The 26,328-nt window shown below is 28.2% G+C and overlaps 4 protein-coding genes across 10 annotated transcripts; 2 read left to right on the top strand and 2 right to left on the bottom strand.

Moving 5' to 3' along the window:
- Window positions 1–132: 132 nt before the first annotated feature.
- LOC122630265 (protein-serine O-palmitoleoyltransferase porcupine) lies at window positions 133–2,627 on the bottom strand. Of its 3 annotated transcripts, none has more exons than XM_043814594.1 (7): window positions 2,293–2,627; window positions 1,856–2,157; window positions 1,593–1,785; window positions 1,245–1,461; window positions 1,056–1,162; window positions 740–942; window positions 133–664 (listed from the first exon to the last, which is right to left on the bottom strand). In XM_043814594.1, the coding sequence occupies exons 2-7, from the start codon at window positions 2,076–2,078 to the stop codon at window positions 225–227; spliced, it is 1,383 nt and encodes a 460-aa protein (XP_043670529.1). In that variant the 5' UTR covers window positions 2,079–2,157; window positions 2,293–2,627; the 3' UTR covers window positions 133–224. The 3 variants fall into 3 exon arrangements, with proteins under 3 accessions (XP_043670529.1, XP_043670527.1, XP_043670528.1); XM_043814592.1 differs by having other exon boundaries at window positions 2,272–2,627; XM_043814593.1 differs by having other exon boundaries at window positions 1,856–2,627.
- On the top strand, window positions 2,619–5,372 carry LOC122630263. 3 transcript variants are annotated; one of them, XM_043814587.1, is made up of 8 exons: window positions 2,619–2,801; window positions 2,877–2,981; window positions 3,063–3,137; window positions 3,199–3,317; window positions 3,402–3,680; window positions 3,762–3,969; window positions 4,038–4,264; window positions 4,348–5,372. In XM_043814587.1, the coding sequence occupies exons 1-8, from the start codon at window positions 2,751–2,753 to the stop codon at window positions 5,327–5,329; spliced, it is 2,046 nt and encodes a 681-aa protein (XP_043670522.1). In that variant the 5' UTR covers window positions 2,619–2,750; the 3' UTR covers window positions 5,330–5,372. The 3 variants fall into 3 exon arrangements, with proteins under 3 accessions (XP_043670522.1, XP_043670523.1, XP_043670525.1); XM_043814588.1 differs by lacking the exon at window positions 3,063–3,137; XM_043814590.1 differs by lacking the exon at window positions 2,619–2,801 and having other exon boundaries at window positions 2,908–2,981; window positions 3,063–3,317; window positions 3,379–3,680.
- Window positions 5,373–6,096: 724 nt separating this feature from the next.
- On the bottom strand, window positions 6,097–10,101 carry LOC122630262 (mitochondrial proton/calcium exchanger protein). The gene is made up of 7 exons (XM_043814586.1): window positions 9,941–10,101; window positions 9,013–9,476; window positions 8,611–8,781; window positions 8,167–8,481; window positions 7,598–8,083; window positions 7,082–7,522; window positions 6,097–6,960 (listed from the first exon to the last, which is right to left on the bottom strand). Exons 1-7 carry the CDS (start codon window positions 9,996–9,998, stop codon window positions 6,571–6,573), a joined length of 2,325 nt encoding a protein of 774 aa, XP_043670521.1. The 5' UTR covers window positions 9,999–10,101; the 3' UTR covers window positions 6,097–6,570.
- A 447-nt stretch (window positions 10,102–10,548) lies between these two features.
- On the top strand, window positions 10,549–26,263 carry LOC122630260 (vacuolar protein sorting-associated protein 13B). Of its 3 annotated transcripts, XM_043814583.1 has the most exons (39): window positions 10,551–10,836; window positions 11,275–11,528; window positions 11,636–11,813; window positions 11,897–11,978; window positions 12,043–12,218; window positions 12,307–12,410; window positions 12,481–12,727; window positions 12,827–13,038; window positions 13,115–13,324; window positions 13,394–13,535; window positions 13,604–13,721; window positions 13,813–13,955; window positions 14,070–14,242; window positions 14,317–14,493; window positions 14,564–14,852; window positions 15,010–15,172; window positions 15,259–15,643; window positions 15,822–15,957; window positions 16,023–16,187; window positions 16,254–16,477; window positions 16,583–16,799; window positions 16,878–17,082; window positions 17,243–17,420; window positions 17,486–17,815; window positions 17,906–18,109; window positions 18,190–18,305; window positions 18,412–18,754; window positions 18,824–18,946; window positions 19,026–19,142; window positions 19,263–19,532; window positions 19,624–20,250; window positions 20,315–20,410; window positions 20,493–24,063; window positions 24,155–24,562; window positions 24,631–24,807; window positions 24,880–25,050; window positions 25,122–25,315; window positions 25,398–25,739; window positions 25,815–26,262. In XM_043814583.1, exons 2-39 carry the CDS (start codon window positions 11,442–11,444, stop codon window positions 26,043–26,045), a joined length of 11,331 nt encoding a protein of 3,776 aa, XP_043670518.1. In that variant the 5' UTR covers window positions 10,551–10,836; window positions 11,275–11,441; the 3' UTR covers window positions 26,046–26,262. The 3 variants fall into 3 exon arrangements, with proteins under 3 accessions (XP_043670517.1, XP_043670518.1, XP_043670520.1); XM_043814582.1 differs by having other exon boundaries at window positions 10,549–10,836; window positions 12,481–13,038; window positions 25,815–26,263; XM_043814585.1 differs by lacking the exons at window positions 10,551–10,836; window positions 11,275–11,528; window positions 11,636–11,813; ... (8 more) ...; window positions 13,813–13,955; window positions 14,070–14,242 and having other exon boundaries at window positions 14,397–14,489; window positions 25,815–26,258.
- Window positions 26,264–26,328: the final 65 nt, after the last annotated feature.

Raw genomic sequence — 26,328 nt, forward strand, 5'->3', positions numbered from 1 at the left:
TTTATATATATATATGTGTGTGTGTGTGTGTGTATGTATATATAAATATATATATATATTTATTTATTCATTAACATATATTGAACAAATGTAAATTTCGATATTCGTTTATAAAAAACAAAGTATAAAAAGTATTTTTCTAAAAATTTTATTAGAGATCTTATAAAAAATTGTTGTGTACAAAATGTTTTAAAGATGTGAGAATATATAAGATATATCAGTATTTATCGTATTAAAAAATATATACAATATGTAGCCAATGCTACCCAGTGGCTAGCAAATCCAAGTTGAGACCATTTTTCAATAGTATGAATATAACTATATCCTGTTTCTTGTAACTCTGAAGTATCAAACATAAGACCCAAATAAGCTAAATGAAAAATTGTTAATACTGTAAACATTATATTTGTCACAATAACCCAACAATTATAAGAGTTATGTAAGTGAGTACACTTATTTTGGGTACATTCTTTTGACCCAATACATGCGTCAAAAATATTAGCAAGCATCATTCTAAGTTGATGCTCTACATATGTATATAAACCAAGACTCAATAATACTGCTCCCAATTGAAAATTTAATCCATGTAGAAGAGAACTCGTTAAATACGTAATAGTTACAGCTCCAAATTTTCCTAAATACTTGAGACTTGGACGGAATATATCTAAAAAAAAAAAAGAAAAAAAAATGAATAAATTAAATGTTATTAAAATAATAAATGTAATTTTTTTTAACATACATTTTTTTAACCAAAAATGCATTGGTATATTCCAATATACAACAACTTGAACGAGTGAACGTGGTAGTTCAATTTCTAATGGTTTAACAATGGATATTAATGAAAATGGATATCCTCCTAAGAATAATATAGCTGATGCCATATATGAGATAAAATAATGGGATGTTCTGAAAGCTAATGCATCTCTATAAGCTATTAGCCACCTAAAATATAATAAACGTTTATTAAAATATATTTTTTACTATATATTTTTTGTAATTCATGTATTATGAGACATGGCAACAAACAAAAGAATATTTTGTATTTTGATACCAACTTCCATGAATTGTCTGGAAGTATCCATTGTATCCAACAGTTTGACATACTTAGAAAAAGGAATGAACCAAAAGTATATCCAATTACAATCAATAACCACCATTTTCCCTACAATATAACAATCATTTTAAAGCACAAAATAATGTAGATAAAATTAATGAATCGATTAATAGAATATTAATAACTATACTTGCTGACTTGGCCGGCGTAAGGCCAAATAATCTTTCAATGGAACCCATGGGCCAAAGAATGAAGTAGCTGCACAAAACATATATCCCATATAACTGTAAAAATCTGGTATGTTGTTAGATTCAATGCTATCTGCAGCAACACTAATAGTTTTCATTGCCATTGTCATAATTATACTTCGTACTTTATGCCAGATTATAGGTTTCATATAAAATTCGCTGTAAAATAAAATCATAATTCAGATGATAAATATCCAGTGATATAAATGAACATAAATTATACCCACGAAATTAATCAAAAATAATTTTAATCTAATCTTAATAGTAAATAAAATAAAAGTAATATATACCAATGTGCAATTATAAAAAGTGATGGCAAAAAGACTCCTATGTCTTTGTAATACTTCTTTGGTATATATAAGGTAATATAAGAAAGTATAACAAATAGTACTAATAAAAATAAACATTCTTGCGCATAATGTTGAATAATACATATTCCAATAACCAGCGAAAATCCATGAAATAATCTATCAGAAATAGATTCTGCAACAATAAATAATATCATGAAACTATATGCGTGTAACAATATATACAAAATAAACGAAATCCTTACGCATTTGAGATATAAATCGAAAAATAAACATTGCAAGAAACAAAGGCAACATATAAAATCCTGTATCATACAGCGTAGGTGCAAGACAATATTGATAGAGTTCTGATAGTGTTTCTCCTTCTGCATCTTCGTATTCGTAATCGTATTCTTGACCATGATGATAACCAAGTCCAATGAAGTCATTTTCATCATCATAAAATACTGTGGTATCTACATCATCCATCACAGCTATTTATTTTCCAAAAACTTAATGACATACTTACAACTTAATGCGACATCCTATTTTTTAACCTGAATGTACCCTAGATAATTATAAGAGAAAATAAGGAGACAATAATAAACTATTACGTAACTAATAATAAACAAAAAATGCTAATTGTGTGTAAATGTTTTAGACGAACTCAATGAGTATAAACCTTGTATACAAATAAACATACCGATTAACGAATATTTATTTAGTTTAATATATTGATCGAGTAAATTACTTTTTGTTTGATTGCGTTTCGCATGTTAACACACTGATATAATAATTAATAATCAAGGTAATATTGTTTAAATAGTAAATTGTACGATATTTCGAGAAATATACTGTAAGATGCACAATTCCATCTTAACTATGATGGCCGAAAATACCATCATTTATGGTTTTTTTTATATCATGTACAAGTATAACCTATATTAGGAGATAAAAAAATTTTATTTTTTTTTTGCAATTAATAAAAATTTTCAGAGTATTCAGTGGATAATTGAATAATGTTTTATATATTTAAGCAATTTTTCATATTTAATATTTATTGTGAAAATTTAATATATTTTTATGATTCATAAAAACATTAATATTTAATGTGAAATATCCTTAATTGTTAATATTTAATAATTATCAAAAAATACGAACATGTTAAGTGAATACAACGATATTGAAGAAGATGAAGAAGTCATATTTGAGGTATCTAATAAAAAGAGAAATGATTTTTTGTATTTACATTTAAATATTATAATCATTTTGTTTCATTATTTTTAGGGTAATGATTTGTATGAACATTTATCTGCATTGGGATATGTAGATTTTGAAACTGCAACAGTTTCTAAACCTTTACTAACATCACAAAAGAAATCTATCTATATGGTATTTCATTTTAATGTTATGTATTTTAATTTGTTTTTGTATTTTCAATATAAATTAAGTATATATATATATTTTTTTTAGAATACTGACATTATCAATGATATAGGTAGAAATATTTATAGATATATATTAGATTTAAAATCATGGATAACACAGGTATGTTTATTTATTGACATATAAAAATCAATATAAGTTCCATAAAATTATTTCATAACAGGATTGCAGTTTATCCAAAGAACAATTGCACACTATTTTAAGTGCCAAAACACTTTTAGACGATCATGCATATGCAATTAATAGTTATACACAAAAGTATTTTCCTTCTACACCATGGAAGTATGTTTTTACTTTCTATCATAAGTATGCTTACATATATATTATATCATTATGTGAATAGAAATTTTTATTTATTTATTACAGGAAAATGTTAAGGAATTTACTTGTTAATGGTACAATAATAGCTTCTTCTGCGTACTTAATATTCTGTAAACACAAAAAAGCTTTAAATATTATAATAACATTTTGTATATTATATTTCACTGGTTATAGAAACTACAAAAATTTACAGGCACATAAAGAATTAAAACAATTAGTATTATTACAAAATGAATTTTATGATTTATGTAATAAAGGATTAAAAATTTTGAGACATGGTTACAAGGTAAAAATTAATTCTAGGAAAGTAGAGCAACCATTTCAGTAAGTATATTTAATAAATAGTATTTTTTAATTTAATTATATATATTTAAATCAGGATAATATTCATTTTTATCTGATTAGTGATCTCATGGGAGAAAGATTAATATACCTACAACCAATAATGGAAAATTTAATTAAATGTATGGAAGATCTTTGTCAAATTTACCATCATATTATTTGTATTATGACAGCACAATTTCCTAAATATGTTTTTAATCAGTTTGTAATAACAACATTTGAAGATAATGCATTTAAAATACATGGAGAAGTTAACTATGAAGCATTGAAGGTGATTATAAAAAGGCTCTAAATTCTATTTTTTTTTGTACTAATTATACATTTTATACTTTTTGGCAGCAATTATATTATACTTATGCTCTTATGCAATCGGAACTATTATATCTACTGGCTATTGCATATGATACTAAAACGTGGTCTTTAACTTGTGATAAAATTTCCAAGGCAAACCTGATTTATATCACTTATAAATTGAATAAACAATTGATAAAATATAAGAATAAATTATCTCTGTGTATCAATTCTTATTATAATTGTAAAGTAGAACCAGTTCAATATAATTTTAAGTAAGTTATTGTTTGAATTAAATTTTAATGTTGAATCCAGTATCAAATTTAATATCATACTAATAAATTATTTTTATTTCTAGGGGTCCGGTTGCATCAAAATGGCAAGACGTTTATTTACATTTGAATTTAACATCTAATAAGATTCAACAGGCATATGAACGTATAATATCAATGATTAATGATATTGATACGTGTACTGATGATACTTCAACCAATAATGAGATGATAGAAAAAATGACGCAAAAAATGGATGAAATGTATAAGCAAATAGATACAGCTAGAAATTTCGCTGAATTTAGTAGTTTATTAATAACAAAAATAAAGTATAGAAATTCCAAAATGAGTTATACAAAACAAGATACTAAAATACAAAATATAAATGAAAACTTGCCGGTAATAATTGATACAGAACCAGAAATACTTGATGAGGTGTTTGAAGAATATATTAAAGAAGAATATTTGAAACCTTTGTATGAAGAAGATGAAGAGATTTTATTACAAGAATATAAATTGGACAAATTGTTGGCAAAGAATTTTATGAGTGAATTAAAGGAAGCTTTGATTGATAAGCATAGAACTATGTCAGAAAGAGAATCTAAAGCACTTCAACGTATGTACAGAAACGTAATAAATAGTGCAAATGATTTGGGGAGTAATAACTTAAGATCTTCAATACCTATACCACCTCCAATGCCTTCTTTGGCCAGTAATTCCATTTCGTTACGTAATAATGATTCCATTAATTACGATCACAATAACATTTTTCCCAAAGAATCGTCAAATACATCGAATACCGAAATATTTCACACACAAACGTCAAGTGTAAATAATATCGTAAAAAATTTTAAGTATGATAAAGATGCCAACAATGAATCAATAATTGAAGATAACGAAGATAGTACTGTCTTTGGATCATTGTCATTGAAACAGTTTCAAAATCCTGTTATACAATTTGGATTAAATATGTCTCCTCAATTGTTATCTATGAATGAAGAAATGTTTATAGGTAGTGGAGAAAATTCTGAAAGTGATATTGAACCAGAGGATGATTCAATTGCATAATATTCTGTATTCATTTATAAAAATAAATAATAACAAGTTTGAATAGTTGTTTTTTACATGCTGTGATGTTTAATTGATAATGAAATATTGCCACCAATGACATAATTATAATTAATTATTCAATTAGAACAGAATTAATTGTTCAATAAAAAATTATATAAATTTTATTTCAATAAGGTAGTATCTTTTAATTGCATATAAGAATATGCAATTATTTTTTTTTAAAAGGAAGTCGATTAGAAATATTTTTTACAAAGCCTAATTTTTAAAATATCATTTTTCTATGTAACTCTTTTCTTTAACAATTTTGTAATTTTGTTGATAATGTCAGAATTGTTTCTTTCTTTCTTTTTATTATTATTATTTTTTTATGATATTGCCATGTTTAACATACTTTCGTATGGAGTAACATATTTAATTGTTTGTATGCTATTTTTTAGTATATTTTTTTAGGTAAAAAAAATATGTGTACTGTATTTTTATATATAACATTTTTTATATAACAATAGTACATATATTTTATAAGCATATGTGTTCCGTTTCATTTTACAAGTCGTGAAATAATTCATGTATATCATTTGTTCAAGATATTATTTCACATAGATATATATAATTAATCAGAGGCAGCTAATGTTGATATAGCAAAAAAATCTTGGATCATGTGGTATAAGTTTAGTTTAATGCAAGGTGACAAATATTCAGCATTCATTATTCAGATAAATGGAATGATTCTTTTTTGCGTAAGTATGTGATATAATAAAATGATATTATTTTTAGACATGAAATTTTATGTATCCAATATTAATATGTGTGTCACTTGTGACCAGCACAGATGTGTCCACCATTTACAGAACGAAGAATTACAACAGATGCTGTTAAATGCATCACAGTCTTAATGAAAAGACTTTAGCTTTTTCATTCATAAATAAAAATTATTTCAAAGATAATCTATCTTGTATTAACTTATCACTGGAGCTATGTGCATATAATATACAAATGTATACAATATAGTATTTAGATGTAAGCATCTTTATGTACTATGTACAGACCATTTTCACAAGTTCTTTATATTTTAGGCTTTCCCTAAATAATCAATTTTTGCAAAAAATTATAATATGAAAACACCAGAATAAACTGGGTTTCTTAGAAATAATTATTTCTATATTGTACGTTCTTCTGAGCAAAGTAGAAAAATTACTTTGAAAATAAAATATATTAATTTATGTTTCATTGTGCGATGATCATAGTTGCTTAGAACCTTCTGTTTGTTTTGTTGTGGGAGGAATACTTGGTGTTAATGATGGATTTGTGACATTGGATTTGGAATTACTTTTTAAAATTTCTGTTGGTTTTTCTGTACTACTTTCATCAATGGATGAAATTTTAAATTTTTTTTTAGGCTCGTAAATATCATCTTTCAATTCTTCTTTTGCCAAGTTTTCTTCTTTTGTAGTTGGTTTCATTGAAACTGATGAAACAGGCAGTTCTTGCGTTGCTGCATTTTCTTTTTGTAAAATTTTCTTAATTTGCTCGTCTGCTTCTAAAATTTCTTCCTTGTCCATCATGTCAATTAGTTCATCTAATTGTTTTTTATTTAATTTTACATCTTCCTTTCCTATAAGTTCTACAACCTACAAAAAGAATAATATTGAAAAATTTTTCTTATATGTTCCTAACATATACGATTCCTAACAATTCGAATATATAATATTCTCATTATAATATATCATTAAATTTTTAATTGTATTATACCTTCAATACATCTTCAATTTTAATAGCACCGTCTCTATCATCATCAATTTTCCCTAGTATTTCTGCTATTATTTTTAATCTGTGTTCATCTGGTACATTTTGTATATTTTTTATAGCTGCAATTAGTTCATCTATTTTCACTAGTTGTTCGACAGCTTTACTATTGTTTTTTTCTTCTGAATTTAAAGCTTGTATTTTCTCTTTAACTTGTTTCTCTGACTGTTCTAGTTCCAATAAAACTGCATCCATCTTTTGAATCATCTTATTAACTTTATTGAATAATCTGTTGGCTCCTTTGGATATTTTTATATTTTCAATGTCTACTTCACCCTTTGCTTGTGCTTTAATTTGATATAATTCTTGAACATCTTCTTGATACTCTGCCATCTCTTCCTTAAGCTCTTTCAATTCTTCTTTTTCTACAGACATTTTCTTTTTATCCTAAAATACAATAAGTTTTTTATTATATATATAAAATAATAAAAAATAAAGTTTATTGTTATTTAAGATATGTACCTTGTCTAATGTATCAAGTGCTTGCTCAATAACTTTTACATCAGTTGTTGTAATTTCATCTTTTTTAGAATCGTCCGTAAAAGCAATGGTTGGTTCTGCTCCTTTCTTTTCCGTTTCTTTTTGTTCTTGTCTTTCTTCTTCAATTTTACGTTCTTCCATTTTGATAATTTCAATATTTGCTCTATGATCCAGTTTCCCTTCTTTTTCTCCAATAGCACATTTAGTACGTGCAACCACAGTTTCAGGCAATGCTGATATAGTTGCTTTTAATTTATCTGACATAGGAATGGTGTCAGGTACCATAAGTGCTCGAGATAAAAGCAATAACGACGGTGGAACTTTTTTAATTAAACTCAAATCTAACCACTGTAATAGCTGTTCCTTTAGCTTAGCATCTGGCAATCCGTATGCTCGCATTGCACGTGCTCTACAGGCTTGTTGTAATTCACTCCTTGTTAAACTATCTATACCTTCTTTTTGAATTAACTATTTATTAAACAAACAAAAAAATTAATATTTTATTTATAACAATTTTAATTAAAATCAAAAAGAATCAACAAGAAATTTACTTTATCATCAGCAGCAAGACTTCTCAACCGCATTCTAAGCAGAAAACGTAAAAAGTTTGTAGTACCAAGTGTTTGTACATCCAATACTCTACATAAAGCAATTAATTGCGGTCGAGATAAGGAATCTAAAGTAATCTCATCCTCAAAATGTTTACTGAATTTCATAATTTCATCCTTAGTTGCCACAGCACTGGTCGTACGAACTTTATAAAAAAATTCAGCAAACTCTTTGGCTCTTTCGGATTTATGATCTGATGATTGTAATGACATATCATCCAATGTCTTTTGTAAAAATTTCGCCATTTCAATTTTAACCTAAAATAAACATTTATTTAAATTAATTAATTATTAAAGTAATTGATATATCATTAAAGAACAATTAGTAACATAATTAATAAATAGATTTTACATATTTAAGCGGATCATGTAAATAAAATCCTTTACCTTCAAAGCTTGTTTTAATTTATCTTCTTTTTCAGTGGCAGTTTGAAAAGTAGATGGCAATAACCCAGGAAATAATTTAATTGCAACAGGAAGTAAAAATTCCATAAATGGTACAATGATGAATACGGAGAAAGGTATTAGTCTGAACATATCTCCTGTTGTTTTAATAAGCTAATAATAATTAAATAATATAAAATTAATACATAAATAATTAACAAATACTAAATGTATAAGAAGTTCAGTAATATGAGATGATTTGACAAATTTATTTTTAAACTGGGATATCAAAACAGTATTTGGCAAACTTCCAGTATACTTCTTATACATTTAATTTATTTATATTATTAAACTTGATACAATAGATAATCTTTAATTGTAATTAAAACAATTTCAGATACATACCAATCTATGTTCTCTTCTACTTAATTCTTTACCCTGCAAGATTCTACAGATCAACTTTACAGAAATTTTCATATCTAATCCTAGTAATCGAAAACCATGATAATAATGCATTATTTCTGCCTTAATTCTTTGCAATATTGTAGATTTTTTCTCTACTATAGCTTTTTCAGCTGATGAAATAATAGTTTGAGGTTTGTGTTCAGTTAACTTTTCCTTTTGTTCTTTTTGTTCTTTAATACTTTTCACTGTTTCTTCAATTTTAGAAGATGGTTCTTGACCATGCAAAATTATAGATCCAGAAAATGATCTAGTTTGTAAATACATCATATTTTTTGGATGAGCATCCAGTAAGGTAGACTCTATTAAAATTTGATTGTATGTTGGCCTCTTTACATCTATATAAATGACACTTGGGATACAATTTGTATGATTATTACTGTACCATGATTTTAGATACCAATGCTCTAAAAGAAGAAAATAAAAAGTTTTGCTTTATAAATTATTTCTTAATTGTCATCATATATAAGAATTTAACATTATAATTTATATATATATGTTTTATAAAAAACAATTAGATGCAAATAAACATTTTATATAAATATATAGTTTCATGTATAAAGAATAGAATGACGTATAAAAACATAACCTATAATACATACATTAACATAAAATAAAAGGATAAGTAATTATTACGAAGATAATACGATATTAAAAAAAAAAAATCTATATTGTATATCATGTATATTGTATTTATTCACTGTTATATAAATGCTATAGATTATTTGTTCGAATAAACTACCACATACGCACAAATACATGCATATATATATATATATATATATATATATATATATACACACACACAAGTTGTTTTTATAAATTATTTGTTTAATTCGTGGTAGAAGTAAAAAATTATGAAAATACATACGCCTAATAATTCTTCCATGTGAATTCATCAAAGTTTTCGTATATATTAAAGGATTCATCTCGAACTATTTTTGTAGTATTTTCTCGATATTTCTCGAAGCTGTGACTTTCTGCAACCATGCAACTACTAACAACCATTACAAATTTTCTATTCTGAATGTAATGAAACAGATCAAAAGGTTCATTTCCATCAAAATTTGTTAATCTTTAAACTTCATTCGAAGAAGCCTGATTTACAATAGTCACGATAATTATTAAGCACGATATGAGTAACCAATCATAGCACATCTGCGTCGAATGCCATAAAAATTACCCTTTTCCAATGCATCCAATGAAAAGAATTAAAAAATGTTAATATTTCTGATAGAGAAGAGACTTTATCTCAAATTACTTACTACCAATTTTTGTATTTTCTTTGGTCATTACCAAGGAATTGAAAAATATACGACTTCCATAAAATTTTATGCAAAATTATTCAAGTATCGTAAGTGATTAATATTGTCTTAATTTTTTATATATTTCTGTACAATTTTTATGAGTATATTATATATATTCCGAATATACAATTTTCAATAATATTTAGCATATATCGATATATATCGAACTTGAATAGTGCAACAATGCAGTTTTGCCAACTACATTTGGACATAGAAAAAAAAGTCGTCAGTTATATTTGAAGTATAGGAATGCATTCGAAAAATTTTATATTAGTTAAAAATGATATAAACTTTTCTGTGATATTTGACGTAATTGTTGGATTAAAATAATAATTTTTTACTTAGACGAATTTTTGTAATTATCTCATAGAACGTGAGAAGTTGACGAAATCAGATTATACTGGGACGTGTGTTGCTTAACATCTTGTACAAGTGCAGCTGATTTGGCATTTGTTAAAAGGTTAATATTAGTCAATTTAAATAAATATTATTGCTATAAAGAAACAATGCATTTTATGATGCTTTTGTTAATGCTAAAAAAATATATTTATTAGCGTATTATAAGCGGGTAGAATGTATACAACAAGAAATATGATTTTAGAATCATTGATTGCAAACAATAACTTATGTGCTTGAAATGCTGAAAACAATAAATTCGTATTACAATGTGCCTATTAATTTGTGTTTATCCCAATTCATTTTTGTATAAAAAGTTTTAAACTTTAAGTGTCATCATTCTCTAACATATATTTATACTTGTTTATAATCAAACATTTTTTATTAAATATTTAAATTTAATTACTTAAATTTAAATATTTTTAATTGTTAATAAATATTATTGATCACTAAGTTAATTAAAATATGGATATTTCTATTTAAATCATTTTATGATTTTCAGATAAACTTAGATTCTTCTTTGATATCATACTAATTATATTTTCAAATTATATATTGAAAAGGATGATTCATATGGATTTATTGGTATAGTAATTAAATAGAAACTTTTATCAAAGAAGTTTAATGATTTAACAAAACTATGTTATATACTTTATATTCTTTATCACAATGTTCAAATTGGAATCCTATATAACACCTATAATTCTTAGCTACGTTGCGAAATATGTTAAAAATTTTAAACCAGAACAATCACAGGTATGTTTCTTAAAGGGAAATTTATATTTTTTAAACAATCAAAAAATTCTTTAAACAATGAAACTAGTAAAACTAAAGAGTCGTATAACAACATTTATATATTTTAGTTATCCTTATGGGGTGGCGATGCATCTTTTCAAAATTTGGATTTACGATTAGAAGTACTAGAGGAACAATTGAATTTACCTTTCAAATTCGTTAGTGGTCATATACACGAATTAATGATCCATGTTCCTTGGGTAAAAATCAATTCAGAACCAATAATAGTAACAATTAACACAATAGGTAAATGTTTATTATTAGGTGAAACAAAGCGCTTTTCTTGAAATGTTATTTGAATGAAAAAATTCAACTTATTTTTATTTTAGAATGTATTTTAAAATTAAAAGATGAAAAGAATCCAGGAACCAAAACAAACAATCCCTTGCAAAACAAAAAAGAAATGTTTCAGTAAGTAATTCTATTATAATATTTTAGTATTAATTTTAACAACACAATGATATACTTTCAATAGCGAAGAAACACCACCTGGATATATTAAAAGTGTTATAACAAAAATTGTAAACAATATAACAATTCATTGTAACAATCTAATATTAAAATATGTGGAAGAGGACATTGTGCTGAGTGTAAATGTTAGGTTTTTAAGCGTGCAAACTGTTGATGATAAATGGAATCCTGCATTTACTGGTAATTACAAGTTTAAAAGAATTTTGGTATCCATTGGATATTGTCTTTAAAAGTATTTTATTTTTTATTTAAAAATATTTATTTACAGATGTTAATACTTACGAAGTTATGCTCAGAAAAATTGTTACTATCCAAGACTTAACATTATGCTTAGATAAAATGGATGCTTCTGGAAAAATAGAAGTGTATCAGGTACTACAGATTTATTCAAATTTAATTTAATTATATAGATATAAAAAGTCACATCATTTATTTTAAATAGGATCCTGTTTTATATCGATGTTCCTTGGCTATACGTTTAATTGTAAATTATCTCAGTAATACTGCCAAAAGGGCATCTATTACACGTTTAGATCTTCACTGTCAAAAAATGGAATTCAGTGTGACTGAACAACAAATACCAATGTTACTTAGATTAGCTTCATTACTAGTGGCTTTGCAAACAAAACAATTTTCAAATGGTAAAGAAAAAACGACAAATAATGAAGATAAAGAAGAGCTGGGCCAAGGTTTTGTTATCTTTATTGCAATACAATTTTTTTCTACTTACTTTTATTACTATACTATTAACAGACTTTTAACTTTATATGCGATTGAAAATATTTTAGATGATATTAGTCAAATAATTGGATCAATTACTGAAGCAGTAGGCTGGGGTGGTTGGGCTTGGGATATAGTTTCAACAGTATTACCTATTGATTGGATTTCATCTGGTTTTATTGACTGGGAGAACGACTGGTCTAGTCAACAACAAATGGCATATTCTGGACATACTATTCATTTAGGCGTTTATATTGATGATACTATTTTAACTTTTAAGGTATATTCAATAATGAACTATTATTTTTATTTTATGTTATTATAAATACATTGAAGGGATTAATTATTGTTTATAGGTAGTTGAAAGTGTGAAAGAACAATTATTTTATAAGTCCCGAAAGCTTAGATACAAATCATTTTTGTCATTACGATTGAATGGAGTTTTAGTGGATGTATTACTTCAAGGCATCGAAATGACTACTTTTCAAGTTGGTCTGGCTAACATACGTCTTTATCCTAGAGGTAATTGCAGTTGTGGACACCTTGAAGTTGTTGATGGTGCACAGGTATGTATATTTTAGAGTTTATATCATACACATCAAAATATTTTTCTAAGCTGTAAATTGATCTTTTAGCCACCACTATATGTAACAGCTGGAAAAGTGAATACAAATTATTTAAAAGATTCTTTATTTGATAAAAATGCTTTAGAAAATAGAGGACAAAAAAGGGATTACAAACAAGGAACTATAAATTATCACTTAGTTACTGCTTCAGGTATTTCAGATAATAATGATACAAAATGAACTTATAATATATTTTGAAATTCCTTTATCTTGTTTTAGAGGAAAAATTAATGGAAAGAAGTCCAGCCTTTGTCATGGATTATGTTCATCATGTGCAACTCCCAGATGACATAACATCTGAAAAGTTAGCAGAGTTTGGTTCGAATTTTGAATACAGGTAAAAAAATTCGAATCATATTAAATATACAAAAAAATATAGTGAAGATAATGCAACGTTATTTTATACTTCTTTTGTTTATATATTGTAGTAACTTTCCTGAACAAAGAGTGATTAGATATATTATTGGAGATGTGACAGTCAGATTGTGTTCAGGAATCTTCCATCGTATAGACACAATAAAGCAAGCTGCTTCAAAATATGATTATACACCGTATATTATACCTAAACCAGGTAAGAATACATGCATGTAGCAATAAAAAAATTTTTCTTTTGATTTTTTTTTTTTTTTTTTTTTTTTTTCACATAAAAAATACAATATCATTACAATGTAATTGAATGATTCAGATCCTTCTGCCGAAGAACTTCCTCCTGTTACATTAGAAGAATTTGAAGCTTTGAGAGAAAATGTATCAATGGTTAAAACTAAATTGACTATTGTAAAAGCTTCTTTACAATTTCAACTTGCGGATCATTGTGTTACGGGATTGCCACGGCAGCGCAAAATAGTTGAAAATAGGGTAAATATTAATATAAAAATTATGGATGTGTTTTGTATAGTCCAAAATATTTAATGTAGTCATGACTCTTGCAGACTGTACCTTTAACACCAGCTTTCACAAACGATCCTATTGTAAGCATTGAATTTGACAAAGCAACTGCATACATGATTGAGCCCTTGTATCCCTTCAGACTTACTGCTTGTGCTTCTAAACAAACTGGATTATTACCAGATATGTTTGAACAATGTCATCAAAGTATTAAAATGCAGGTATTATTGAGTAAATTTTTTCATTTTTAAAATGATAAAATCGTATATCAACATAAAAATTTTTGTTTAGGTTGATGGAATAAAGAGTCAATTATACTTGACAACAAATTGTCATACATCATTAATGATGCCATGCTTAGTAGAATGTTCTATTAAAAAACTACTTTATCCACAATACTGGACACATCTAGATTTAATTTGTGAAACATATACGTTTCATACAGATAGTATTACAGTTACGGGAACTAAACCAAAATTGATGGTTGCCACTTCCATAGTAACATCATTGCTTGATTCCACTGAAACAACAAATCCTCTTGTTTGTTCTTCTCTCTTTAGTGATGCATGCCAAGAAAAAAGTATGTCCAGTCGCGTAATATAAATGTTAGTTTTAATTATTTGAAATGCATTTTATATAAGAATTTTTCATTATATTATATGTAATATATACCTTTACAATATTATATAAATATATAAATAAGAATTTTTTACAAACAGTTCCTTGATATGTTGCAGATCCAATATATCTAGAAGTATTACTGGAAAATATAAATTATAAAAGGCTCTCAACGTTTATGATGAATGTGAATGAATTAAATGTAAATTCTCTTAAGGTTTTTGCGCTTAGTGACATTCAACAAGCATTTATATTCTCAGGCCCAGAATCCGATGCTAACAGGTTATTATATAAATATAGATAATAATTAAAATTACAACCATAAATTTTTCTATATATCATTTTTAAATTATGTTTGTTTCATTTAGTGAAATGGAAAACAAACCTCTTCTTATGGCTGTAATACAGTTTCCTAAAAAGGCTTCAATACAAACATATCCAACGCTTATTTCACTTCAAGTAGCACCATTAAGAGGTTCCTTGGATCCACTCTTTTTAAAATGGTTAGAATATAAAGTTACTTATTACGAATTGGGACCATTATGTATAATGCGTCAAGACAGCCAATTATCTGCTGAGGGTACATCATCTGATACCAGTACACGAAAAAAAACTTTTCCAAGTTTGCATGAAAGTGTTCATAGTTCTTCTGATAAAGATAGAAAAAGATCTAGGGTAAATGAAAAACCAAAAACGCTTCAAAATGAGGAAATTCAGAAAAAAAACGAATCCAAAATTGACATAGAACAAAAGGTATAATTAATTATATTCATTTATTATATTTTATTATAGCGACTTTATTTAATCCTAAGGACAAAGATATTTCACTTTAATGGTCTAAATGAATAAGTTAATATCTATATATACATTAGATAATGCAATTATATTATTTGTTGCAAAATATATTACATTTACGCATAGACCATGATAGAACTTGCAGAAATCAGGAGTATTGGTCAGATTAGCCGAACTCTATTCATGGTGGTCTGGTCTTGTTTTAAGTGGATGTATTGGTCATATTGTTATCTATATACCATCGACTACGATGAGCGGTATAGGAGCACATGGTAATAACGATATAAAAAAACTAAACATGATAAAAATGAAGTCTTTATAAATTAAATCATAACAGGTATAGAGCAAGCTAAAAACAAAGCATTAGAAAATCAACATCTACAGATATTAACTTTAAAACTACCAAGCGTTTTGATTCATTCAAACAATATTAATTCTGAGCAACTATCACCTTATCTCAAAACATTTCCAGTAAAGTTGCCTGCATGGATGTGGACATATCGTAAGTTTATTTAAAATGTTGAATATTTAATATAAAATATACTTATTTCTTGTTCTATCATTCTAGATGCACAAAGCTTTCCTTGGACATTAAATCTTTCCGATTTTCATTGTTATACCTTACAAGGAGAAATGCAAAAAAATTTTATTAAAAAAATGTCCTTAAATGCAACTGTAGCTCTTACTACTAAAACTACTACATCACAAACAAATTCAAATATTCTTACTGCATTGAGTCTTTTTGTTCACATTGATAATTCAGCTATTATCATTTCCATTTCAGAAGAACAGGTAATATTTCTTAGAATATATTTCAATAGTTTTACCATTTTATTAATGCTAATGTATCAATATTTTCATGTATTTTCAAATAATTATAGTATATTATTTTCCTAGGTTGTATTCATGAGCAGTATAATAAAGAAGATCCTTAATATTTTGCTAATTACAAACAATCCCAAACAAAGTAGTGCTGTTGTACCTCATATTAATGAGAGTGCAGTTGTTTTTCCAACTATACCACAAACTCCTTCTACACCTACACAGATTATATATCCAGAAGACACAACTACGAATTCAACAATATCTACATCGAGAGAGGATATCGTTACAGGTAAGTCAGTTAACAAAATCTTTTTTTTTTTCTTTTCTTTTTTTTTCCCCCTTAATTTAATATACAAAATACTTTCAGAGAAAGATAACGTGACTTTGACAGCATGGATTCAATGGACAATAACAAAAATAGCCATTAAATTATATGTTATGGGACAAGAAATAAAACCTTCTTTGAAATTAGTCATGGAAATGGAAGACATTATCACATCATTAGACTTACAACCGGTTTATCTAAAATTAAAAAGTAAAATTACAACAGTTACAATATTTCATTATACAAGGTATATTATGTTGTTTTAATATATATATTTTTTTAAATTATGTCCTTTGTGAAAATCTATCTTTTTAGATCATATCCAAGAAGAGAAAAATTGTACTTTATTTTTTTCTCTCTCTCCCTTTTTTTTTTTTCTTATTTCGCTTTTTCTTTCTTTTTTATAGAGCACCATATGCACAAAATTGGGACGTTGGAGAATATGTTGGTATAATTTTATGTGGCAGAGAAGATAATTTAGAAAAGGGAGATGATTCTGGTTTCTTGAGTTTTACGCTTACGCGAGCACAATCGGGTAATGTTCATACTCGTTGGGGTACTTATAAACGCTACAAAAATAACAAGGTATAAATAAATACAAAGAGATGTTGAAATACACGTAAAATAAATAATATTTTTATATTTTACAGAAAGATGTTATAACAGAAGCATTAGTATCTACAAATGCGTATATCTCTGAAATAGATATAAAAATACAAATGGTTGACATTATTTTACCTTTAAGTATACTTAGCAAATACATGCAATTGGCAAAACCTCTTTTTGATCTAGATAAAAAAGATCTAAAAGTAGTAAAAACCGATCAACAAGAAATCATCACATCTACGTTAGTAAAAATTACAAGTATCAATAATGAATTTTTACCATTGATACATTTAGAATTCAAAGGGCTTAGACTTATGATACCAGTATCAACACCTGCTAGATATCAATTACAACATGATTTATTAATTTTACAGGTAATGATAAGTATATTTTATCTATCTATGCAGATTGAAGTTTCAAGAAATTATACAATCTGATGATAATTTTTTTTCTCAATAATTTAGCTCGATGGTATTCGTATTACACCGCATGCAGAAAATCCAATTTGTAGAACGCCGTTACGATCGGATATATATCAACATGCTGCACAAGCAAATATATTAAATATACCGGGCTCGGCAGTGGAAGATCGTCAATATCAAATTAGTGTGAAGGGTATATGTGTATATAGCACTACATGGAAGAACTATCAAATGAGTATTAATAAGGTCTGATATAATAAATAAAAATATTTTTTTTACATCATTTAAATTAGTAACATATTTTCAATGAAAGTATAATTTTTTAGCGTATGTCTCAATCCTATCTTTATACGATGAATGAGAATCCTGCATTAGAATGGAATAAACTTGGAAATGGGAATAGTTTGGAACCACATTTTTCTACTTTTCCTGTACTAGCTAAGTAAGTCTTAAAATAATTTAGCTTTATAATAATATTGATATGTATATAAAAATTTTTCAAATTGATCTCATATATATATATAATATATATATATATTTATATATAGATTCGATCTTTGCTTAATAATTGCTCCAACAATCAAACTTAAGCCTGACACAATAGTTTGTGGAAGTGCTGTGGAAATAAATTGTATGACAGATATTGAAATAACAGTTAATCTAGATCAACTTAAATTAATTTCCATCTTATCTAACGAATGTAAGATGTTACTATCAGGAGAAGTACAGGAGATCGAAATTACAGACGTTTCTAATGATAAAAATGACAAAAGTTCATCAATTTTGAAACAAGTTACTTGGATAAAAGAAATATCTGAAGAGCAAGAAATAGATGTTACAAAGGACAGTGGTATAGACTTCGAAATGTCTAGTATAAATTCAACAATTGTTGTACGTAAAATTTATATTATTTTTAACATGTAAATAGAATAGTATTTTAATGCTTTTTATTCGTAATAGGGAAAACCACCATTCTCAGAAGTGTTGATGCTACCTCTATGTGAATTTTTAATTAATTGTGGAAAAATCACGTTCATACTTTATGAAACACAAAGGATACATGTCAATTCGGAATATGAAGTAGTAAATATTTTTTCTTCCGTATATTTTAATGATATAATTAATTAAAAAATGTATTGAAATTTTTTTTTATGTATTACAGGACATAAATGATGCAGATGAAGATGACAATGGTAATTTAAAACAACCTTTACTTTATGTAATGATCAATCAACCAAATCTTTATCTCTGGCAACAAAATTTATCGCAAAAGATGCAAGTATGTTATAATTTAACATTAATTTTTCTTTGAAGAAGTACTTATCGAATTATATACTCTCTCTCTCTCTCTCTTTCTTTTTTACGAATGTATATTTATTATTATTACATGCTATTGCAGATTTCTTGTTTTGATATGGCAATAGCATTAGGTGATAAAGATGTACAAGACTTAACTTCAATACCAACTGAAAAGGATTTTAATATTTTCATGATACAAACAAAAAGTGGCATACCACATCCAGATACCGGTATTCCACCATCATTTGTAGTAATAAAATGTGAAAAATATCCAGGGAAAAACACTCATTTTTTTGTGGACATGGGTCGTCCTACGAAAGTTCATTTTTCATTATCAAGGCTAAATCTAATAAATGATATAAACAGTAAGGTATTATATGAAAAAAGATATACTATTTTATATTAATATTTTATGTTGAATGATCACACAATAATTATATGTTCTTTTTCTTTTTTATCAGATTGCGTCATGTTTTATCGATGAGAATAAAACAAAATCGTCTGAATCGAAAGATATTGACGATAGCAAAGTTGTGCACGATCAATCGTCATTTAAAAGAAAAAGGATTCATTTACCAGATTTGAATTTAACTACAAAACAAATTGTTCTTTCATTAAAGACTAGCTCTGATTCAGAAATAATCCTTAGTTTAGCAACATTAAACGGAAATATTTCAACACTTTTAAGACCGGATAGAATATTTTCAAATATATCCGTCGATTCTTTTATTATATCTGCCATTCTTAATGGAAATATAAAAGTTTTATTAAAACCATGGTGCTATAATATAACGATATGTCTTCTCTGGGAATCTTGGCAAGATGTTGAAGCTGTTCCTCAAATACAAATACAAGCAGACAGTGACAGTATTTATCTTGATATTGGTCCAGATCAAATTCAAATTATAAAGACTGTAATCGAGGATTGTCAATTACTTTTAAGTAATTTTCAAAAGTCTAATACAAAGGATAACAGCAATGAAATGCAAGTCGTATTATCGACTGAACAACATTATAAGGATGACTTGAAAGCTGGTGCATTCCAGTTTATAGATGGTACAGGAGATGAGTTACCTTTCCCATACCAGGTAAGAGATGTACATATTTTATTTATAATGAAATATTTTAATGTTTATTCGATTATATACGCAGGTCATATTTTTTACTTATCCTCAACAAGCAATGGCTTGGAGATATCCTCAGCCTAGAACTTTAACAAAAATACACGTTTCTCCTGTACCATTCGAAGTAAGAGTGAAATATTTTATATTATTTACAATGAATGTTATTCGAATGATATCATTAAATAACTATATATTATATTTTACAGACATCGGACAATGAAGGATTTTATACGGACAGAGTGTCCTGTTCTTTGCAATACTGGAGCGACAGCCACATGGCTTATCAACATTACGCTGATTTTTATTTATCAGAAACCGATACTTATCGATTAGATCTTCCCGAAAAAGCACCAGCACGAGTAGTAGCGTGTGTCTGGCGTGTAATATTAATAATGCCTATTAACAACTCGGTTTCGAAAACTCTTGTATCTGCTAGAGCATTGGCAGCCTGCTTACGTATTGATTCTTATTTTAATTCGTCGATAATACCGAATCTACAAGCAGCTTTGAACATTGGCGTTATTCATGTGTCATTGTACAATCATATAGAATCATCTACTTACGATTCTTTACTTTATCCTTTACATAACTTTACGGTGAAAGGCACTATTCCAGAAATGCAATGTTTCATGTCGATAGAACACAAAGGTGCCATACTTGTTTTTAACAGATGGATGGATGGCGCAACGCTCATCGATATTAATGGTGTAATTAGCATTCATATATTGGATTATGGCTATTTAATCATGCAAGAAGTATTGGATTTATTAGATGGAAAATTTCAAATTTCTCTGTCAGATAAAACTGACATTATCGTAATGTGTAAGCCTTTCTCATTAAAACTGAGTCCAACCATAACTCACACTCTTTCTGTATCTTCTTATTTATGGTCCGCATCGTTAAATACGGAGGACAAAGCTGTCATTATATTGACAAGATATGTTATAGCTAACGATTGCAATATTCCTATTCGTTTCGGACAAAGCGGTACAGATGATAATGTACTGTTAGAAACCAGAGAATGTAATTTTTATTCATGGAGACATATTGGCAATAATATGATACGAATATCGATAGAAGCAAATGCTTGGATGTGGAGTCGGCCATTTCCAGTAAATAAAGACGGAATTCATTTGGTTGAATTTGCAAATGCATTGGTCGATATGAGCATATTTGTAAATATTACGTCATTATCAGCTACGCAAAAACTTGTAACATTCAGCGGACAGCTCATAATTTCAAATCAATTGATAGACAATTTTGAAATGAAATTAGTTAAATATGAAGCTGAGACTAGTAGTAAAGTAACTGTATCAAAAAGTGCATACATGTTGTTTGGAAAGAGTCAACCATCGACTATTGTTATCGAGAATAACAAAAAGATGGCAATGCGCTTACGTTTTACGAATATACCAAATTTGTCATGGACAGGAGATATACCTCTTCAACCCAATGCTAAATTGAGTCAACCGTGGCTCGTGAAAGTGCCTTTACAAGAGCGTGGTCAATTTTTTAGTATCTGGGTACGGATAATAACGCAAATCGTTCAAGACAAAGTAAAGATACTTGCCGTATTGAGTCCACTCTATATGATACGATCGCATTTACCGGTACCAGCAAAAGTACAAATGGAAACACCGTCGTTAAAAATGTTATCAAGCACGATAGTGAACGGACGTGGCGAACGCCAGCAATTGTATTGCCCTGGTACATTCGAGCATTTCCATCAATTGACATTCCAATTAGAATCTGGAATTTGTGCATCCAATCCGTACGTACCATTGTCATACAGTTCGGTGGATCAAAGAAAATTTTTTAGAAGACCCGAGATAGAAGATATAGATAATATTTTGAAAGAATTAGAAAGCCAGAAGGATGAGGCAGGATGGCCTTTTCAAGCAGATGATATAACGGAATGGATACCCGCTGAACAACCACAAACTCATGTTCAAGTTAAATATCAAGATGCTGGATTGGTGTCGAGTACTCTTCTGTTGGAATTACAGCCATGGTGCTTCATATTAAATTCTTTAGGATGTTACATTTCCCTTGTATCCGAAGATACTGAACTTTGTCAAGTACCTCATTATGGAATCGTGACACCACCAAAATTAGAAGGCACTTTCCACTTAGGAGTTGGCATTGGCGATACGTATTATACCTCGCAAGCTCTTCAATTAGCTAGGCCCGATTGGAGTCAAAGTTTTTATATGCCTCGTATCGGAGGACTCATCCCCGTTGAAGGCAATATCAAAACCATCGTTGATTGTGGATCTAGCGTGACTATAGTCAGTATTACTTCTAGCATGCACGAAGATATGCGTTTAGTGAGAGTAACAAGTAGTCACGTTATCGGAAATTTGACAAATCAGGAATTGTGTATCGCTACACTTGCAGTTGATGAATCATCGAAAGAATTAAAGTTACCTCACGATCTTACTCCTTACAGTCAAAATATTCGGCCATCTGAAGATCAACATCAAGCTACGCCTATCGTTCAATGGCACATGTTGTACGAAAATAGTAACATCGAATCCCTTGTATTATATACTTCTCTGAGTTTAGGACACAGATGGTCTTGTCCTGTTAAAATTGATCAGACCATGAGTCGTAAGTGTGTTGCTATTCCAAATGGCTCTACTACCATGTCGGTAGTCTTAACGATTCAAGAAGACAAAGGTACGTCATATATTATGGTTCAAGTTGATAACCATCCTCAGTTATTGCTAGAGAATATGTGCCCCTATAAACTTTTATTGGGACAAGCTAATGAGAATGCAGATGGAATTGTACCAGATGCACCACATTTTGCATGGATCTGTGAAGTGGAAACTGGTGCTACGTGTCATTATTCTCTTCCATGTATCGGTAACAGATTACCTGATACTCCTGTACCAACTACATATAATATACTATTATTATCAGCATTACCTAATAACGATGAAGCGATACAACGAAAGGAATTACAGTGGTCACGCGGCATTAGTTTGTCTGCATTGACAAATATACCTATGGATCATTACGTTCGATTACCTTCGTACGGAGACGTTAAATTGATAATGCACAATCGTTGCTACACCACACATATTAATGTCGTTCCTATCTCGCAAATAGAGGTGTCTGCTAGGGACATAAGAAATCGATTGATGCATAAAGAAAATAAGATGAATGAAACTGAAATAAATTCAAAGAATTTAAAAACTTCGACAGAAAATAATAAAGAAGTAATTAATATACTATACTCTAGTAGCTCGACATCAGCAACTAGTTTTTTCTCAGCACAAGAAGATAATTTTTTATCAGATTCCTCTATTTCATTTGACAACTCGCAACAACTTATTCCTCAAGAAAGGAATAATAAAAATCTTAATGATTATAATCAACTGAAATTAATCAATGAAACTAATTCGACAACTAACAGGGAAGGTTCTGCAACTGTATATTTTCATGGAATTACTATTATTATATTGAAAGATATTAATGAGAATGGTCAAAGAACCGAAGTTGCAAGTTTATCCATAACAGATTTGATCGTTACTTTGCACGCGAAACCTACTTTTGTGAACCTTTGTGTATGTATAGGAGATTTACAATTAGATAATCAAGTATTTGATCAAGGAGGTTTTGATTTTCCTGTAGTATTGATCAGTCAGAATCCACTTACAAGAGGAACGACATTTTATCCATCTAATTGTCTAATAAGTAATATGGAACAAATTAAAGAAAATTCTTTGATAACTATTGATTATATTTGGGAAATAAACGAAGATATAATAGGTATGATTAGATATTGTGCTATAATTTATATTTATATCAGTGACTTCGATCGAGATTATAATTTATTATCTTTTTCATTTTTTTTTTTCAGTGTCAAAGGATTTACATTTGAAATTTGCACCTATTAGTGCTTATATAGAAGATACGTACATAAGTCATTTATTAGATTATGCAAATTCTATGATACCACCACGTTTTAGTGCAGCAACTGGCACATTAAAGAAGATTCAACCAGCATTGGTATCAACGACTCTTTATGTATCGGATTATATCATGGTCGATGCTAAAATATTGAGTGCACCATTAAGATTACAAAATTTTACAATAGATCCAGTATCGATTTTACTCAGTGTACATACCTCTGTACGTTTATACGTGGCATTGGATCATTCACCTTTATATTTTAGCACTTTTGAAAGGAAGAATATTTTAACTACCCCCTATAGGCTAGGGAATGCACTTACTATGCATTATTTATCTGGTGCTATATTTGGTGCAGGTAAGTTGGTGTTACTTTATATATATATTACTGATAAATTTAAATATTTAACAAAACGTATGTCACAGGTTGGGTAGTTGGATCCTTAGAAATACTTGGATCCCCAGGAAGCTTAGCACAAGCACTTGGTTCAGGTCTTAGAGACTTTGTTTCTCTTCCATTTCAAGGTTTGTTGCAAGGACCTTGGGGTTTTATCGTTGGCATAACACATGGATCTGCCAGTTTAATGAAGCATATCACAGCAGGTGACAATAATTTAATAAATATTTTAATTTTAATTTAATTGAATAATTATACTCATCCATATGTTTTTATAGGCACTGTTAACTCTGTGACAAAATTAGCGTCTAGCGTTGCTCGAAATTTAGATAGATTAACATTGGACGAAGAACATCTCCAACGTCAAGAAGATGCTAGAAGAATGCGTCCACAGGGTATGGCACAAGGACTTTATCAAGGATTAACCGGATTTGGTATGAGTATCCTTGGTATGTATTTCTTTTAAATAATATTTTGTTAATCTAATTTGTACGTGTATTCTCATATCATATCCTTTCAGCTGCTGTTGCTGGATTGGCGCACCATCCTTTACAACAAGTATGGTCAGGTGAAGCAACAACTAAAAGTTTAGTTACAGGTGTTGGACTTGGATTAGTTGGTGTAGTAACAAAACCTCTTAGTGGAGCTGCAGAATTAGTTGCTCTTACCGGACAAGGTTTATTACAGGGTGCGGGATGGAATCCTTTACCTTTGGTAAATTACTCTTTGCAAAATGTGAATTGTTTCGTATAATTTTATGTTTATATTTAATTTATATCTAATATTTCTTTTACAGCCTCGACAACATCCGGTCGTTCAGTATAGTAATGGTAATAATAATGCATCGATTCGATATGCATGGCGTTTACTACCATTGCTAGAAAACACTAGTGACAATATTCTACATGTAGCTAATGCAGACTACGTTTTACAACAAGGAAGTAATCGTGCTGTAACTTTAGTTCTCACGCGACAAGCATTGTTACTTGTTAATATAGCTGAAGATAGCGTGGAAAAGATATTGCCTTTAAAAGAATTAACCAGTATTGATCATTCTTCGGAGACAACAATGCTTTGTTTATATTGTCCGCCGGTAATAACACAGATTAATAGAGCTTTATCGCCGACTGAACATGAGGTATAATAATAATAATCTATGTATAATTTGTAATCGTTTCTATAAAAAAAATATAAATACAAGTATTCTTCTCAGATGGATCAAGAAATGAGAGCAAGAGTTGCGGAATACGTGCGTACAAGCACCACTGGTTTAGCTAGTTTATCTACAAACAGTGATGGACAATCTGATATTCTAGAAACACAACCAACAAACTCGGATCATATACTTACTTTTTATGTCAGCCCCGAAACACGTAATTATTTAGTATCACTTTTTAATATTGCTAAACGACAAAGCCAAGGTAGTGGATTCACTGTGTTATAAATCATAGAAAATTGCTAAAAGTAATTTCAAAAAAGTATTGTCAATCGTAAGTTTAATATTGAACGTTTTTTATTAAAAATAGAAAAATTTCTATATTGATACAATAGATATCTCTGAACTATTGTAAAACAATTCGTACAATATATTTTGCAATATATAAAATATAATTCGTAGAAAATCTTTTGTATAATATATAAATGCACAATTCCCTTTTTTTATTACTTATTTGTTTAAATAAAATATTGTGATGGATATATTTATGAATATATACAAATATACACGT

The sequence above is a fragment of the Vespula pensylvanica genome, chromosome 6 (assembly GCF_014466175.1).
Source record: "Vespula pensylvanica isolate Volc-1 chromosome 6, ASM1446617v1, whole genome shotgun sequence".
Classification (NCBI taxonomy): domain Eukaryota; kingdom Metazoa; phylum Arthropoda; class Insecta; order Hymenoptera; family Vespidae; genus Vespula; species Vespula pensylvanica.